The sequence below is a fragment of the Pempheris klunzingeri genome, chromosome 7, assembly GCF_042242105.1.
Source record: "Pempheris klunzingeri isolate RE-2024b chromosome 7, fPemKlu1.hap1, whole genome shotgun sequence".
Taxonomy (NCBI): domain Eukaryota; kingdom Metazoa; phylum Chordata; class Actinopteri; order Acropomatiformes; family Pempheridae; genus Pempheris; species Pempheris klunzingeri.
The window spans coordinates 1,361,470-1,377,131 of record NC_092018.1 but is presented as its reverse complement, the minus strand read 5'-3'; the positions used below and the strand labels follow the sequence as shown (position 1 = coordinate 1,377,131).

At 46.1% G+C, this 15,662-nt stretch overlaps 1 protein-coding gene across 1 annotated transcript; it reads left to right on the top strand.

Moving 5' to 3' along the window:
* The first annotated feature begins 6,692 nt into the window (after positions 1-6,692).
* bmp3 (bone morphogenetic protein 3) lies at positions 6,693-12,289 on the top strand. Its single transcript, XM_070834369.1, has 3 exons — positions 6,693-6,969; positions 7,941-8,866; positions 12,098-12,289. The coding sequence occupies exons 1-3, from the start codon at positions 6,693-6,695 to the stop codon at positions 12,287-12,289; spliced, it is 1,395 nt and encodes a 464-aa protein (XP_070690470.1).
* Positions 12,290-15,662: the final 3,373 nt, after the last annotated feature.

The following is a 15,662-nucleotide window of genomic DNA, read 5'->3' as shown; positions in this document are numbered from 1 at the left end:
TTTCCAGCTGAATCGGACCCTGTTGGCCTCATTGGAACAATATGTGTGGTGGCATGGGATGTGGGTTCTGGTTCTGTAAAAGCAGAGGTTTGGGGGTCTGGTTTGGGGTTTTCTTAGTCACTGGTTGTTGTTTTCTGGGCCTGTTTTTCGGGTGATGATGTTTGTGAAGGTCTTCAGGTTTTATAAAAAAAAGAAAAAACACTGTGATTGACTGGGTGGAGAAGAGGTGATGTTTTAATTCACTTCCTCCTTTTCTGCATTTAAAGCTGCGTCTGTTTGTGCTAAGACGGATCTGAAAGAACTGGTTTGTCTCAACAAAACTAACTGGACTGACAAGGATGTGGAGCACATTTAAATTTGGCAGGATTGTGTTGCGAATGTCATTTCCTGTTTGACCTCCTTCTGAAAGGCCAGATTTACCCTCGGGGCGACCGACCGTCCACCTGACTATCTCGCTGTCCGCCCTGCTTTGTTTTTTTTCCACGTGTTGGAAGCAAGAGCTCAAACCGGCCGGGTGGCAAACGATCCGTTCACCCCCATCTCCATCTGTTCGGCTTTACAGGCCGCGGCCCCGAGAGTGGCATCAGCCCCTCCAAACACCTACTAACCAAAACAGCAGATGTGCACATGGGGGGAAAAAAGGGGAGTTTAAAATGTCGGTGGATTAACAAACAAGTTTGGTATCACTAACGAAATGCACAGGCTACTTTTTTATGTGCCTCACCTCAAAAAAAAAACAACCCACAAGTGACTGGATCTCAGACAGATCATGTGTCTGTAAATACTAATGATTTCTCAATAAAGTCTCATTTAAACGCTTATATTCCTCTTCATTTGTTTTATTGGGCTTTTAAGCTGTTGGGGTTTTAACTGAAGCGTGGTTTTATTAGTTTGAGGCCTGACTTGCCCCTAATATACACAACATGAGGTAAAGAGGTGGGTCCAGACTGCGCTGGGCCTCAGATAGTGGAGGCTCTGTTCAGCCTCCTTCATGTCTTTAAGTGACGCTTCATTAGCAGCAACATTTGAGCCAAAGATGGACGTCAACAAAACAGACAAACTGTGAATCAGAAACAAAACGACACGATCGCTCTAAAAACATACGTAAAGCAGGATTAAACCCTCTGAACGCTGCTGTTTCTGCTTATTGTCCTCAGTGAGCCCTCCATAGACCTCCACTACACACTGACACACTTACTAACTAGCACACACACACTATAGACCTCCACTACACACTGACACACTAACACACACCCTATAGACCTCCACTACACACTGACACACTGACTAACTAACACACACACCCTATAGACCTCCACTACACACTGACACACTGACTAACTAGCACACACACTATAGACCTCCACTACACACTGACACACTGACTAACTAACACACACACACTATAGACCTCCACTACACACTGACACACTGACTAACTAGCACACACACACACTATAGACCTCCACTACACACCGACACACTGACTAACTAACACACACACACTATAGACCTCCACTACACACTGACACACTGACTAACTAACACACACACACTATAGACCTCCACTACACACTGACACACTGACTAACTAACACACACACACTATAGACCTCCACTACACACTAACACACTGACTAACTAACACACACCCTATAGACCTCCACTACACACTGACACACTGACTAACTAACACACACACACTATAGACCTCCACTACACACTGACACACTGACTAACTAACACACGCACACTATAGACCTCCACTACACACTAACACACTGACTAACTAACACACACCCTATAGACCTCCACTACACACTAACACACTAACACACACCCTATAGACCTCCACTACACACTAACACACTGACTAACTAACACACGCACACTATAGACCTCCACTACACACTAACACACTGACTAACTAACACACACACACTATAGACCTCCACTACACACTAACACACTAACACACACCCTATAGACCTCCACTACACACTAACACACTGACTAACTAACACACACCCTATAGACCTCCACTACACACTAACACACTAACACACACCCTATAGACCTCCACTACACACTGACACACTTACTAACTAGCACACGCACACTATAGACCTCCACTACACACTGACACACTGACACACTAACACACACACTATAGACCTCCACTACACACTAACACACTAACACACACCCTATAGACCTCCACTACACACTGACACACTGACTAACTAACACACACACACTATAGACCTCCACTACACACTGACACACTGACTAACTAACACACACACACACTATAGACCTCCACTACACACTGACACACTGACTAACTAACACACACACCCTATAGACCTCCACTACACACTGACACACTGACTAACTAGCACACACACTATAGACCTCCACTACACACTGACACACTGACTAACTAACACACACACACTATAGACCTCCACTACACACTGACACACTGACTAACTAACACACACACACTATAGACCTCCACTACACACTGACACACTGACTAACTAACACACACACACTATAGACCTCCACTACACACTGACACACTGACTAACTAGCACACACACACTATAGACCTCCACTACACACTGACACACTGACTAACTAACACACACACACTATAGACCTCCACTACACACTGACACACTGACTAACTAACACACACACACTATAGACCTCCACTACACACTGACACACTGACTAACTAACACACACACACTATAGACCTCCACTACACACTGACACACTGACTAACTAGCACACACACCCTATAGACCTCCACTACACACTAACACACTAACACACACCCTATAGACCTCCACTACACACTGACACACTTACTAACTAGCACACACACACTATAGACCTCCACTACACACTGACACACTGACTAACTAACACACACACACTATAGACCTCCACTACACACTGACACACTGACTAACTAACACACACACCCTATAGACCTCCACTACACACTGACACACTGACTAACTAACACACGCACACTATAGACCTCCACTACACACTAACACACTGACTAACTAACACACACACCCTATAGACCTCCACTACACACTAACACACTGACTAACTAACACACGCACACTATAGACCTCCACTACACACTAACACACTGACTAACTAACACACACACACTATAGACCTCCACTACACACTAACACACTAACACACACCCTATAGACCTCCACTACACACTAACACACTGACTAACTAACACACACCCTATAGACCTCCACTACACACTAACACACTAACACACACCCTATAGACCTCCACTACACACTGACACACTGACTAACTAACACACGCACACTATAGACCTCCACTACACACTGACACACTAACACACACCCTATAGACCTCCACTACACACTGACACACTGACTAACTAACACACGCACACTATAGACCTCCACTACACACTGACACACTGACTAACTAGCACACACACACACTATAGACCTCCACTACACACTAACACACTGACTAACTAACACACACACACTATAGACCTCCACTACACACTGACACACTGACTAACTAGCACACACACACACTATAGACCTCCACTACACACTAACACACTGACTAACTAGCACACACACACACACTATAGACCTCCACTACACACTGACACACTGACTAACTAACACACACACACACTATAGACCTCCACTACACACTGACACACTGACTAACTAACACACACACCCTATAGACCTCCACTACACACTGACACACTGACTAACTAGCACACACACACACACTATAGACCTCCACTACACACTGACACACTGACTAACTAACACACACACACACCCTATAGACCTCCACTGCACACTAACACACTGACTAACTAGCACACACACACACACTATAGACCTCCACTACACACTGACACACTGACTAACTAGCACACACACACACTATAGACCTCCACTACACACTGACACACTGACTAACTAGCACACACACACACTATAGACCTCCACTACACACTGACACACTGACTAACTAGCACACACACACACTATAGACCTCCACTACACACTGACACACTGACTAACTAGCACACACACACACTATAGACCTCCACTGCACACTAACACACTGACTAACTAACACACACACACTATAGACCTCCACTACACACTGACACACTGACTAACTAGCACACACACACACTATAGACCTCCACTACACACTAACACACTGACTAACTAACACACACACACTATAGACCTCCACTACACACTGACACACTGACTAACTAGCACACACACACACTATAGACCTCCACTACACACTAACACACTGACTAACTAGCACACACACACACACTATAGACCTCCACTACACACTGACACACTGACTAACTAACACACACACACACTATAGACCTCCACTACACACTGACACACTGACTAACTAGCACACACACACTATAGACCTCCACTACACACTGACACACTGACTAACTAGCACACACACACACTATAGACCTCCACTACACACTGACACACTGACTAACTAGCACACACACACACACTATAGACCTCCACTACACACTAACACACTGACTAACTAGCACACACACACACACTATAGACCTCCACTACACACTAACACACTGACTAACTAACACACACACACACTATAGACCTCCACTACACACTGACACACTGACTAACTAACACACACACACACTATAGACCTCCACTACACACTAACACACTGACTAACACACACACACACACTATAGACCTCCACTACACACTAACACACTGACTAACTAACACACACACACACTATAGACCTCCACTACACACTAACACACTGACTAACTAACACACACACACTATAGACCTCCACTACACACTAACACACTGACTAACTAACACACACACACTATAGACCTCCACTACACACTAACACACTGACTAACTAACACACACACACACTATAGACCTCCACTACACACTGACTAACTAGTTATATACTAGTATACGTCGGCACACCTGGACACCTTAGCGGTGCCTTAACAGAAGAAGAAGAGCTCTCTCATGGTGCTTCATCACCTCCCACCTGGTGAAGAGTCACCACACGGGGAAGGACTCGGTCCACGTGGTTACATCGGCTCAGAGGATTGTGGGAATGTCGCTCCCAAACCTGGACGCCGAGCAAGTCTGGAGCCACGTTTGCACCCAAAATAGCCAGAAGTTTTACTCCCAGTAAGTTTTCATGGTGGAGCCAGAAGGTTCCTTCAGCCTGTTGGTGTCTGTGTCTCCAAGTCTCTCAGTGAACCTGACGTCACCTCAGGAACCTGCACCTGAAGTTCAGAAGCCGACCCTCTGTTAGAGGAGAGCTTCACGTCTGGCTGGTTGATGGTTTGGACTTTAAGGAGGAGAAAGTACTGGAAGCTGATAAACTCATCAAACAGATGATTTAAAATGTGTCTTTGTTTCTCTGCTTTAATGACCACAGGGCTGAAAAACTGGCTGATTGATTGATTGATTGATGGATCTACTGATCAGCTGACTTGCTGGTCCTGATTCCCTCCCCCCCAGCCGAAGGGGTTAACCCCGTGCTGACTGCTATGAAGGACATGGCATGCTAATATTATTGCCATCAGATGTCCAAGGGCGGGGAAGTGGCCTAATCATTTCCTCCCGAGTGCCCCTGAAAGAGAAGCCCAGTGGCGGGGGGTGGAGGGCGGCTGGATGGGGCGTTTAAACCCCGCCTGGATGGGGCTGCTGTGGGGGACGGGGGACGGTGGGGAGGGAGGGGGTCGCAGTACAGCATCCGGATCGGACCGTGATGGTACAGGATGTGTGTGCTTAACTCCATTGAACTAAACTAAATAGGGGAGAGAGCCTTTAATGCCGCCAATAAGCCGCTTCATTCAGCAGCGCGGCCCAGACGCACAGCTCTGCGGAGCACAGATGACGCACGGAGGGGCTGCTCTGTGGCAGCACTTTACATCCTGAAATCAGTTCAATAAATCGGCGGAATGCCCTTTACTAAAATATTTTTTTAATCCGTCTCGAATCAACAGACAAACCAGACTCCTTCAGCTTCTGGTACCATGAGATAATGTGTCCCCAGGCTGAATGTGCGTAAAAGTATCAAGACCAGGAATCTCTCTCTCTCTCTCTCAGTGTGTGTGTGTGTGTGAGAGAGAGAGGGGGGAGAGAGGGAGGGAGGGAGAGAGAGAGAGAGAGAGAGAGAGAGGAATACCCAGCTGGTCCCACAAGCCCTATAATACCAAGCACAACATGCTTCACCTTCAATGAAAGCTGAGACGGGGGGACGGTTGCCTGCTGCTCCTGAGATCAGCTCTCAGCTCGGATACAAAACCAGCAGCGTCGCAGTCGCGGCAGCTTCACTTCTCCCATCTGCACCTTCAGCAGGAGCTTCTCATCTTCTCCTTCAGACCTGCGACCCATCCAGAGCAGAGACCACTTGGATAGCAGCGCGCCCACCTCCCTCTCTGGTGTCAAAGGTGATGGTGTCATTTTCCCGCAGAGGACTCCTCCTCAGGTGATGGTATGTCTTTTTGGAGATAGGGACCACTTCTGTTTGCCACAACTCTTCATTTTTTCTGCTGCCTCCTTCGCTTTGGCCCCAGCATGGCTCTGTACCCCCGGTGTGCGGTGATACTGCTCTACGGATGGAGTTATCTGTGCGTTGGATACTGTGCCATGCTGAAAACAGACAGTTTCCCCGAGAGGCGAAAGGTGGATTTTACGCATTCGGTGGATAAAAAGCAACCAGCGAAAGACGACCAGGACCTGCTTTTACAGGATACAATGACGGAACACATGCAGATGCTTTACGCGAAGTACAACCGGGCTGGATTTCCCTTCAAGGACGGAAACACCGTCCGCAGTTTCAAAGCGCACTGGGGTAGGTACCCAAACTTTTACGCACAGTCAACACACCGAGGTCTGACACACACACAAAGCCCTCAGTTACACAGACATCTGTTTGCTTGAGTTTGTAAATGTAGACTCTGAAATGCTCAGTTGGACTTTACAAGCGCGTTTTAGACTCATTAAACACACATTTCAGTCCTGTTTTATTACTTAAGATGAAAAAAAGGCACCAAAGTGGTGAAAACGAGCTTCGTCCCGCTGGTTTCTGAGCTGAGGTACACCTGTTGATCCTGTCATGGAAATGTGATCAACCTGTTACCCTCCCCGCGCCAGGAGCAGATCTCTGCGTGCTGAAGGTCTCAGATAGTCTCCGTGGATGTTTCCCTGCCTGAGCCTCCAGCTCCTCTGTCGCTGTTTCCTCCGGGAACTTTTACAGGAGCTTTAATCTCCGTAGGATCTCCGCTGGTTTCAGGCTGTTAGAGTCACTGGGACGTGGGCACTGATACAGACAACCGGTTTCCGTCTGCAGTCAAGAGTTTGTGAGATTATACTGCCTCCTGTCGCCTGGTAGAGGCACGTCACAGCGTATAAAGGGTCAATTCACCCAAATTACTAACACATTTTTTTCACCTCCCCACATCAGTGGTAGTTATCTTGACATTTCTGCCTCCGTCACACTTCAGTGAGTGAGTGCAACTTTAGTTAAGAAGCTAAAATCACTGAAATGTTATATATATATATATATATATATATATATATATATACATATTTAAAACTCAACAGCAGCATCTCCACCCAGACACTCCTGGTCCCTCTGGATGATCCACACAGCTAACAAAGGTTAAATGTGTGTTATCCAGAGTCACAGAGAAAGATACTGCTGCTGAATCTGTGTAAAATATCATTTAAGAAAACAAAGAGAGAGAAACAGACACATTCCTCCATGTTCTCATGTGTTCAGTCAGTTTACTGTGTTAATAACGCTGCTCCCTACACTCACAGGTACCATAAACAAGAAGCAGCTGCAGATTTTCAACCTGACCTCGCTCACCAAGTCGGAGGACGTTCTGTCGGCCACTCTTCATTATTACATCGGAGACCTTCAGAACAGCACCCAGGGGTGCTCCAGGGCCAGAAGCTGTGCCCGCCACGGCCCCCGGAGGCACAGCCACATCCACATGGTCATCTGGAGCTTTGCCTCCGTGGATAACAAGATGAGGACTCTGGGACACTTTCGGATCAACGTGTCCACCCTCTACAGGGACTTCATCTCTTGGCAGTGGAAGGACGTGACTCGTGTGGTCAACCAGGCCAAAAACCACGACGAGCTGCTCATCGGGATCGAGGTGGCTTCACAAGGGCCCCAGCCGTGGAAGAAGCTCCTGTCGGACCGCTCGCCCTACATCCTGGTCTACGCCAATGACTCTGCCATTTCAGAGCCTGAGAGCGTGGTGGCCACCCTCCAGAGACACCACCCGGTGGGGGGGGAGGCCGCCGCTCCTCACGGCTCCAACAAACTGGGCCTGCGTGAGCGAAACAACACCGAACAAGAGCAGCAGCAGCCCAGACACAAGCGCTCGGTCAACGTCCTGCTCCCGCTGCAAAACAACGAGCTTCCCGGGCCCGAGTATCCGTACGAGACCACCGGGTGGGACGAGACGAGTCCGTACGAACCTTTTGAAAACAAGCAGGCCCGCAGGCCGCGAAAAAAGACGCGCAAGAACCAGCGGCACAAGATGCCCCTGCTGCAGTTCGACGAGCAGACAATCAAAAAGGCGCGAAAGAAGCAGTGGAACGAGCCCAGGAACTGCGCTCGGAGGTACCTCAAGGTGGACTTTGCTGACATTGGATGGAGCGAATGGATTATATCTCCAAAGTCGTTTGACGCCTACTACTGCTCAGGGTCCTGCCAGTTCCCCATGCCAAAGGTAAGACTTGGGGTCTCCTCCAACCCGTCTGCAGTGGTTCCCAACCTGAGGATCAGTGACAGGAAAGCAAACAAAGAATAACGCTGCACAAAAATAGACAGGCTTCTTTTCTCCAGTGACTGGATTATCAGGCCTCTAAGTTCTCCTCAAATAAAACAGGAGAAAAACGAGTCTTTGTTTGACGTGCTCACACCACAAAGACCTTTTGAGCCAAAATGGTTGGGAACTGCTGCACCACAGGTTTACAACTCTGCTGATAACCAGGCTTTGCTTCTTTTCTAGGAGTAGAGAACAAATTGTAGGCCAAGTGGTGGAAAGTTGAACCTCAGCACCATCTCTGGGTCGTCTTAATCTGTTCCATCACTGAGTATATATCTATAAATGTAGATCAGTGTGTTTTAGATGCTCAGAATCAGCACAGAGGACTCCACACATCAGGCTGAGCTTGTTTCAGGCTCTCTGGTATATATTATCTACAGGCTACGTTGAGCTATCAGTACATCTAGCCATAAAGCCTTCAGTCCCCTGTTTACGCTTGCTGTTACTGCTCTGTATTAAGTTCACTTGGGTAACATTAACATCAGAAGCCCCTGAAGCCTTTCTGTCTTATATTATAGATGATAATGCTGAAGAAACGTATACCATCTGCTTTAATCTTCAACTACCAGGATGAACTAGTTACAGAGCTGCAAGTTCTCCTTCACGCTTTTATCTTCTGCAGCAACTCTTCTGCAGGAATCACGATCGTGAGGTCTTTGAAGATACATTTGTAGAGTAAAAAGAGTCCAACTGTACTAAACACACAGTAAAACTACAGATGAGGTGAAAACAGGTGTGGAGGAGCAGGTGGCTCACCTGCACGTTCAAATCCATAACTTTAGAACCACCACCGACGGCCTGGAAGGATAGTTCACGTCGTTCTTGGAGTTTCAGGCGAGGTGACGTACGGTTTTACCCACGTGAGAGAACATACGAAGGAGTGAGAGTCGCAAAGAAACTCGTGCTTCAGCTGATGTCAAACATCAGCTCCCCCCCCGCGGCTCGTGGCCCCGGTGACAAGATAACATCACAGGTATTTTAAACATGGCCGGAATGCTGCAGGTCCGTCCACTTAATTCATTACTCCGGAGTCGCCGGCCTTTGTAGTCGGATGTAATTAGTCCCAGAAGTAGTGCCTGGGGCGTAAGGTGACCCCCTCCCTGTGCAGTCAGACGGGCCTGTGATCCTGTGATGTTGTTCCTCCTTTGTCAGGCCAAAGCTTTAGAAGCTGCTAAAGAGCTGCTATCAAAAGCTGCTCGCCTGAGTTATTATGATGTGTGGGGAGAGGCCTGTCAGCGGCCGGGCTCTGCTGCCCAGACACTGCATCAGGTGTGAGAACTGGACCTCAGACCCACTGGACGATATCCTGTGTGATCCAGAAGACGGAGGCTGCAGAGAGCCTCTCCGGGACTCTCAGGTCTTATTCTCATAGATCAAATAACATCAGCACAGTCCGATGATCCGCAAACAGTTTATTAAGATTATCTAAACTACAGTTGGGTCAGTTTCTGGTTTTTCTGGTCTGGTCTGGTGTGCGAGCTTAAACCGGTTTGATTTTATGTGAACCAACTGAACTGGCATGGCGTCATTATGAGACATCCTGGCAAATGGAAAAGTCCCCTCATCAGCACCAAGTCTAACTCACAGTTCATCAGTAATATGTTAATGTGATGAACGTAATATTTTGAGACACTAGTTTTACATTTTTTGATCAAAGCTGACGAGAGAAGTGAGCAGAAAACCGGAGACAGAAACACCTGACTGTCACTCCTACCTCAGAAAATATGGCGCCTGCGTTGCTGCGTTGCTGCATCGCTCCGTTCAGTCGTCCTGATTGTGGCGACGCTTCACTCTCGTTCATGTTCCTTATTATGTTCCACTCGGGAGCACCTGCGCCACCTGGTGGTCATTTACATCATATTTTTTACATCAGATCTGAACCACTTTATTCTGAGGCTAAAACAAAGGTGAGCACACCTGAACTGTCGGCCGTCAGTTTCAAAGTAGAACCAGGAACTCAGTCTGCAAACTGTGAAGGAGATTTTGGCTAATAATTATACATAATAATATAATATAATAAATACCATCCACTTTCTTTTTCTCTTCCACATGAGTTTGGTGAATGAGCTAAAAAAAAAAACACGCTGCTTTCTGTGATCTTGCAGGATTACTGAGAGAAAAGACGGTTATAAAACTATGAGAATAAGACCCAGGTGGTGGGAAACATTCGCATCTGGACAGAGAAAGATGCTTTTGTTTTCATCTACAGAGTGATTAGGATGCATTCATGAGTTCAGCAGCTCTACAGCTCGCTCTGCTGGTCTCCTTTGGCAGCCACAGCTTTCACCCTAGGTGGCAGACGTTTGCCATAGAGGTAGACAGGCATGCATTTCATTGGTGGAGGTTTGCCCCTCCCCCTACATATTGACCACACCCCCGTCCAGTAAGTGAAACGACTTTGAACATCAGAATTTGATCCATTCAGTCCAATAATGTGGAAAGAAGAGCCTAATGATTAGATCGTCTTATCCCCGTTCAAGTTAGCGGAGGGCTAACAGGAAGTTAGTGGAGCGCGACCAGGAAGTTAGCGGAGGGCTAACAGGAAGTTAGTGGAGGGCTAACAGGAAGTTAGTGGAGCGCGACCAGGAAGTTAGTGGAGGGCTAACAGGAAGTTAGTGGAGGGCTAACAGGAAGTTAGTGGAGCGCGACCAGGAAGTTAGTGGAGGGCTAACAGGAAGTTAGTGGAGCGCGACCAGGAAGTTAGCGGAGGGCTACCAGGAAGTTAGCGGAGGGCTACCAGGAAGTTAGTGGAGCGCTAACAGGAAGTTAGGCCCAGATTGCTAGTCCTCCATGCTCTGTGGGTCCAAGGATGAGGAAGATCTTGGTAAAGATCTGGAAGTCAAACCTTTTTGAGGACAAAACAGATCACAATCACATGCACTCAGCATTTTTGGCCAAACATAGAGTAAAGAAAAATGTTCACATTTAAACTAGAACACAGTATTTTGCATCACAACAATACACCTTAATTTAGTCAAAGACATTAAATGTCTTCGATGTTTTGTGTGCACAGCAAATGAACACACTGTTTTAAATGTTCAACGTCAAGCTTTAACCACAAGCGGAGGTCAGGAGTGTGTGGCTGCATTAAGTTTCCATGAATTGTTAATCTTGTTTGCCCCTCTGCTTTAGGCTCTGAAGCCCTCCAACCACGCCACCATCCAGAGCATAGTGCGGGCCGTGGGCGTCGTCCCGGGCATCCCCGAGCCGTGCTGCGTCCCGGAGAAGATGTCCTCCCTCAGCATCCTCTTCTTCGACGAGGACAAGAACGTGGTGCTGAAAGTCTACCCCAACATGACTGTAGACTCTTGCGCCTGTAGATAGTTGTGTTTCATTATTATTTTTCTCATTCAGCGCAGCCTGTTCACGTCAAACTCCTGTCGTACAGAAAAGAAGAAACAAACCAACACACGCAGCCAGAACGACTCTCTCTCTCCTCCTGCTTCTGTCAGTCACGCTCTCGTTCGCCCACAAACAAACACAACAACTTCCCTTTTGCACTGGAGGAGAGCACTTCCTGTTGTTTCAGGTGAGGAGGACGCTGGTCCGTTCGCGGGAAGGAACGGATCGAGTGCGTTACCCTCGTTGAAGATAACTGGAACGGAAAGTCAAGTCTCCAAAGTCACCACCTGTCGCCACCTGCCGCCGCCGCTGCTGCTTATCTTCACGTCTTTATCACCGCCGCTCAGAACGCAACCATGAACTCAACTACCAAGATACAGAAAGACGAACGGAGGCGCAAGAGACACAAAAACTGAAGGAACAAAAAAAAAAATTCACTTTTCAGGAAAAACGGACCTCAGTTTGAACTGGTGCCTCTGAGGGGGGGTGGGGTGGGGGGGTCATTCTCATCTTTCTCTCATTCATAGCTTGAAGTCTTTGGTCGTTACCACAAAGTCAGACTCGCACTTGCATGGTTTTTGTCACTATGTGTATGTATTTATGTCTGTACTATCACTGTGTTATTCACTATACGAGACGTTATTGTATGATTATTGGCTTGGCTGCTATAGAGAGATATATTAGATTCCAAAGCCAGAGTTCCGACGTAGGCGGTACAGTAGATAGCCGTGCGTTTCTGTGTTTAGATCACTGCTCCATCGTTGTACAGAGCCCACGTCTTAAGAGTTTATTATATGCGGAGGAGTAAGCTACTTTTCATTTGTGGTCTTCATGAACAGTTGGAGCGGTGGGGGTGGGGGTTTGAGGAGACCCGTTACACCAAAGCTTTGCCAAGAAAATGTACAAGCAAACTTCAGATAGATGAAGGGATAAAGCATATCAAAAGGAGAAAACTACTACAGCGCACAGAGGCTGTCAGCACGTGTTTATTACAAGTGTAAAAACCACACGACTCTAAAAGCCACTTGATGCTTGAGTGGGATTTTGAAACCTTTGTTGGACCCGATAAGTCCAGAAAGAAAAATCAAACAAGCGGAGGGACTTGGCAGGCATGGAGGGTTAAACTGGTGGTGTTAATGAGCCTGATATCAGGCCCAACCTGTTTGTTTTTGGCATTGTTAAAGTTCAGAACATGCTGCCGCTAGACGATGTATTATAAACTGCCAGAATGCTTCTAGAAATCTGTTTTTGTCAGCTAATATATCGAGTCAGTATCAAGTCAATATACTGTACACTGCTGGTCTGGAATCAGTTTTGCTTTACATATCCTCAAGGCTCATTATTTTTGGGTTTTTACCAAATACCAGGATTTTTGTTTTAAGGTTGAGATGGGTTGGAAATCTGGGTTTTATCTTCTTAAACATCTAAAAACTCAAAAGACAAAACTACTGACTGTAGTTTAGATCAGTCCAGTTTTCTCCCAGATGTTTTCATCTGATTTTCCAAATTCCCAAGTTTTGAAAATAAAACCAAAAATGATGAGCAATACATAGAATATATTGAATGATCAGGAAGTGCTGATCGTTTTTTTTTCTGGTCCCAGAAGTCTTTAATATTACTGTATAGAGTAGATTTTACATGCACGAGGTGTTGAAGGTGAACTTCAGTGTTTTTATCCCTGGGTCCTATCTGAACACATCCTGGTGTCTGAGTGACTGGTAGGTAGTAAAAGTGTTGGAACTGGTCCAGTAGATCACCAAACGGGCTGCAATGGCTGCAACGTGATCCTTTGGGACAAGGGAGGTGATCTACTGGACCAGTTCCAACACTATTACTACCTACCAGTCTTTTCAAACCCAAAATATATAAAGATAAGACCCAGGTTTAAAAACACCATAGTTACCCTTTAATTGATCACGTGTACTTTGCGTCAGGTCAACATTGAACAGTTAACATGTCGTAACGTAGCTTCAGTTGTGCTTTAATATCAGAGTTCATAAAACCAAATATTTATTCAGAGCAAATAGACTGAAATATAGCAGCAGATGTTTTTCTATAGACTTGTACATTGTTTTTGTATATAGCTCACTGTATGTGGATGACACTCTGATGTCTCTCTGAGACAGAAGTGCCTTTTGAATGGGTGGATTTCTACTTTTCATCGAGTTTGAATCGGCCGTTCTGAGGACTGAGCTCAGTTTGCAATGAAGCTGAAGTCAAAGCAAGCGGCTGAGAATAGTTTCTTTATGGTACAAAATAGTCTACAATGAGTGAACATAGTGCATATTCTTTTGATAAGTATGATCGCCAGTGGAATTTATTCTAAAATGTATTTCAAATAATTCACTATTTTGATATTTCAGAGACATTTATTTTGTGTCAATAGCTAAGGGCAGATTTTTTTTAACTTTATATATTTTGTACTGACACTTTTTCCAGTTTGTGCTTCCTCATCTTCATCAGCCGATGCAGATTTCGTGCCGTACAATCGGAGGGAGCCTCCTCCGGCTGTGCCAGTGCAGCACTGCAGACACGACGATCGCTGACGGGTCGTTTCTGGGACCTTTTTGCTTTTGCTGCGACTCATTTTCTAAACTTCACTAATGTCTTTTGCAGTGCAAGTATCAAAGACACTTATATGCAGTACAGTTTATATCAGCAGTTTATGAGAGCTTACTCGACTTCACTGTCCAATCCTATCTTGTAAATGTTATGCTGTAGGTAAGAAAAAGAAAAGCCTGTACAATAAGCTTCATAAAATATATTTGTATATGGAAATGACCTTTAACATGCATCTATTTATTTTCTGTATGTTGCATATCTTGTAGAGGTGTGGTCTGGGGAGGGGGGACCGAAGCTCGGACATGTCGACGGTCTTTATATCTGTGATGGACATTTGTCACTACTGATTGACAGTGTTTAAAGGTCTTTCCCTCTGAGCTCTGGCCATCCTTTCAAAGCATTCAAAGACATGAATAAAAGTATGCAAGACTCACATCTATCAGGGGGTTTTTTTGGTTTCTAAAGCTGGAGGTTTTGGCGGCACGAACCAACAAAGCAAAATACTCTCTTGGTGTCGTTCTGCATGAAATAGCTCCATATTTCTGAACTTTAACAGCAAACTCAGAGGAATCCTTCAACGTAAGATATAACTGCTGGTCTACAACTTTAACTTACTGCCCCCAGAACATTTTTAACAACTGGCACAGGATATATTTTGTATTAATGCGCCACCCAGCGTAGCTCTAATCGCCACGCCCCTTTTTGGGGGGAAACAATCCCTTGTCCCACGTAGACGGCAAAAATGTCCACACATAAACGAGCCAGTTTAAATTAATAATGCTCTGCCAAAGAA

Coding starts and splice junctions, on each gene's coding strand:
- bmp3 (XM_070834369.1), top strand. CDS start 6,693: ATGGCTCTGTACCCCCGGTGTGCGGTGATACTGCTCTACGGATGGAGT. Junction 6,970..7,940: donor CAGTTTCAAAGCGCACTGGG/GTAGGTACCCAA, acceptor CTACACTCACAG/GTACCATAAACAAGAAGCAG. Junction 8,867..12,097: donor GCCAGTTCCCCATGCCAAAG/GTAAGACTTGGG, acceptor CCTCTGCTTTAG/GCTCTGAAGCCCTCCAACCA.